We start from the raw sequence: 3,463 nt of genomic DNA, 5'->3' as shown, positions 1-3,463 counted from the left end.
GCCTGCATGACCCTGATGACGTCACTATGACATCATCGGGGTTGTTCTCTCAGCCTTGACCTCCAGAGCCACAGAAAACATAACCACTTTCACATGTTAGGGTTAGTAGGACTGAAGATGACTAGTAAACTGATCTGTGTGTCTAAAATGTATGAAGTGACCCTCTAAATCCAATTGTGTGACTTCAAATGATCTGCTATTCCTAACCTTGGTGGCTCAGATCAAGCGCTCCTCTATCTTTTAAAATGGCTATGTATTTGTTGCTTTTCAGTTTGTTGACAAGCTTATTTCCACTTGAGGTTGCTATTCTCTTGGAGAATAGTGCAACTGGTATTGGCTTCTTATGAGGAACCAGTAGAAAGAAGTGCAACTGTTGAGAGCGAGAACTACCAGTAAGAGCTAAAGCTATCATTAATTGCAGAAGCGACAGGGACAGTTAAAGGAAATAATGATAAAATAGCCTACTCGTAATTAGTTCTTTGTGTACTTCCCATAGTTTTTGAGATTTGGACATTTTCAAATTCTGTTTCCAGTTTTCCAGACTTCCATATGAATCATCTAATTATCAAATCTCCTTACTTTCTCGTGCCTGCCTTCCTCTCTCTTCCCCTTGTGGACATGAGCCAGCTGTCTGCAGAGCTCCTTCCAGATGATGACGATGGTGAGGGACCAGCACCGTTGCTCCCACGCCGGCACATAAATCTTTCCTTAGGTTCTGAAAAACGAGAATTTTCCTCTTGCTGTTGACAAAACGCCTCAAAACGTTACAGACTAGAGAGGCTTCAGAGGTTGCAATTTTATTTTCCATTGAATTTCTCAATTAACAAATACATACAATTTAAAATCACAGCTTCATAAACATTGAATAAAAAAATAAAACAACACAGCAATGTGGAAATCTCGCCAGCAGACTTATTTATACTTTTCTTCTGTTTCAGGTATTTTCTCAAGTTGCCTTAAAAATTTAATTCACAAAGACAGGCTCCCTTTTGGATATTAAATATGGATATTGGATATTTACCTGTCTAAAATCCTAACAGTGTTTGAAGACCTACAACAGTGACTGCCACTGACTGACAGCTTTTTACTGTTTTACAGAGGCCCAGTTATGAAGGCTTTGCTTGAGAGCTATAACTCACTTTATCCCTCAAATTCTCTGCCAGTGCCAAACCTAAGAAAATGCAAGTCTAGTGTAAATAAGGCAGAGGCCGCACCTCTCTAGTTTTCCCCTCATAGTGGTGGAGAGGGCTCCATCGGCGGAGAGAGCATGGTGAGCCTGTGGTTGACCCACAGTAAAGGCAGTGGGGAAGGGAGGGTGAGGGAGTGTGCGCATGTTTGCGGAGGCCTCGATGTAATATACTAAATACTACAGTTCAGAACTGATGTGATACGTCTTCATTGCTCCCATCTGATTGTATTTCCAGGTTTTCACAGTTCTAAGATGTGCAGCAAATACTGTGCGCGACAATAAATGCACCAGTTTCTGTTTAACTCGTTTACCATGACAGTGTGGTATTGTCATACAAGCTGTCCAGCATTTACATATCAATAGTGTGTCAGGGGGAGGGATTTGAGGCTAAGCAGTGCAACAACAACACTGTGTAAAGAGCAGGCAACTAACTTTCAAATTCACCAGCGTGCAAATGCAAAAATTCAAGAGCTCCTTTCAGTATTCTACCAGCTAAACTTTTTTTCCACCTCAGAAGAATATAAACACAAGTTCTCAAACTGCCAAATCATCAACTTTCCAGCAACAACCAAAACACTGACCACATTTGGCTGGCAAAGGTAATATCCCACCCGGACAGCGCTCACAGTCGGTTAGTGTGATGTGTGGTGCAGGTTTGATCTGGCCCAGACTGAAACCTGGTCAGGTTAAGGTTCTGTGTCCAACCGGAACACTGACAGGCAGTCTGATGCTCTGTGGGGCGTCCCTAGCCCAGTTCTCACGGTGATCGTCATGCTTACTGCAAACAACAAGCTGAGAAAACAGAAAGGATTAATGTGTGTTAGGCTTCACTTTTTCAAGATTAAAAATGTATACAACTATATTTTAAACAATACAGTATGTTGTAGCCTAGAGGTTTTAGTCCTCTCAGGCCCTTCCACTGATCACACAGTTGATGTTGATACAAGTCTGCGGGGGCTATTTGAACGATCTAAGCGCACGGCATGAAGCGCATTGCGCAGGTAGGTTGTCCTTGTTGTCTTCCTTAATTCATAGGTGTGTGATTCAATTCAATTCAATTTTATTTATAGTATCAATTCATAACAAGAGTTATCTCAAGACACTATACAGATAGACCACACTCCAGTTTATTGCATGTTATGGGCATAACATGCAATAAACAAATCAGAATACCATGTGCCATTCCCTTTAAAAGCCAGGAGAGTTTTTACTACGGCGCATTGCTGTTATGATGGTGGATTTGCACCGTAAATCTTAGATTTTTAATCTTTTACATGTCTGTGTGCTGCTGCTCTTCCCTGTGCGTGTTTAACAAGCATAGTGTGCGCTCGCTGTTAAAATAACAACAAAATTCTGCATTAATGACTTTAAACCAGGTTTTTGTCGGTCAACGGTGCGATCACTTTCTGCTGCCGCAAGACAGCAATACGCCAAGAATTCACCTGAACACACCTCCCTGTAAGACCAGCACGCCCATGGGCGCAAAGATGGGTGAAGGTGCATTTGCTATTTAAACAACGTGGGAGCAGGATGGAAAATTATCAACCGAGTCGGTCTTAAAATAGCAAAGACACTTGTGTCGGGCCTTGCTTTGCTGCACCAGGTGCAACATAGGGCCCTGTGAGCATTTAGTGCGTCAGGCTTCAGTGGGGGGAGGGGGGGTATCTAAAATTGTCTTAGAGATACAGTGCGACGGTTCTCAGCAAAAATGGGCTGCTTGTTTTGGTGTAGTCTAAGGTCACCAGACAGACTTGGGCGTTGCTGTGACCCTCTCTAGCACAGCTGCTGTTGGATCAGCTCCAGCTAGCAGGGCTGAGTGTGGTGTGGTTGCATTAACACAACAGCAGCAGAAGAAGCAGCCACGTACTTGAAACTTGAGTGGCCTCTAGAGTCATTGGTGCTCTTCCCCCATCCCCATACTTCCTTTTTTTAAATTCATAATTCCCCAGGAATGTCTTTCTGAGAACAGGATATTGTCTGGGCTTTGGGTATCCACTATCCATCCAGGAACTGAGCCCAAATACTGGGAACAAGGCTGTGTAGGTTAAACTCAGGAAGTTCAAGTATATAAAAAAAAGTAGTATTTATATCAATTAAACATTGCTTTTTATATAGTTTTGAGTTTTCACATAGTGTACAGACTAGAGACGTTTAAGTATATCACATGTTACCGATCCACTGCTTTTATACGGTCAATTTTTATTAGGGCCCGAGCGCCGACAGGCGGCGAAGGCCCTATTGGAACTGAAGGAATTATTATTATTCTTTCTTTCT

At 42.5% G+C, this 3,463-nt stretch overlaps 1 protein-coding gene across 5 annotated transcripts in view; it reads right to left on the bottom strand.

Moving 5' to 3' along the window:
* Positions 1–769: 769 nt before the first annotated feature.
* Positions 770–3,463, bottom strand: part of ulk3 (unc-51 like kinase 3) — a 17,682-nt gene continuing 14,988 nt past the window's right edge. For 4 of the 5 annotated variants that reach the window (XM_034895741.1, XM_034895978.1, XM_034895816.1 and 1 more), the window contains one exon: positions 770–1,401. In XM_034895741.1, coding sequence (XP_034751632.1) covers positions 1,374–1,401 — 28 coding nt within the window. In that variant the 3' untranslated portion in view covers positions 770–1,373. Of the gene's footprint in view, positions 1,982–3,463 lie in introns of all 5 variants that reach the window. The other variant, XM_034895894.1, reaches the window with a different exon arrangement.

This window comes from Etheostoma cragini, chromosome 1 (assembly GCF_013103735.1).
Source record: "Etheostoma cragini isolate CJK2018 chromosome 1, CSU_Ecrag_1.0, whole genome shotgun sequence".
In the NCBI taxonomy this organism is placed as follows: Eukaryota; Metazoa; Chordata; class Actinopteri; order Perciformes; family Percidae; genus Etheostoma; species Etheostoma cragini.
This window is presented reverse-complemented; position numbering and strand designations above follow the sequence as displayed.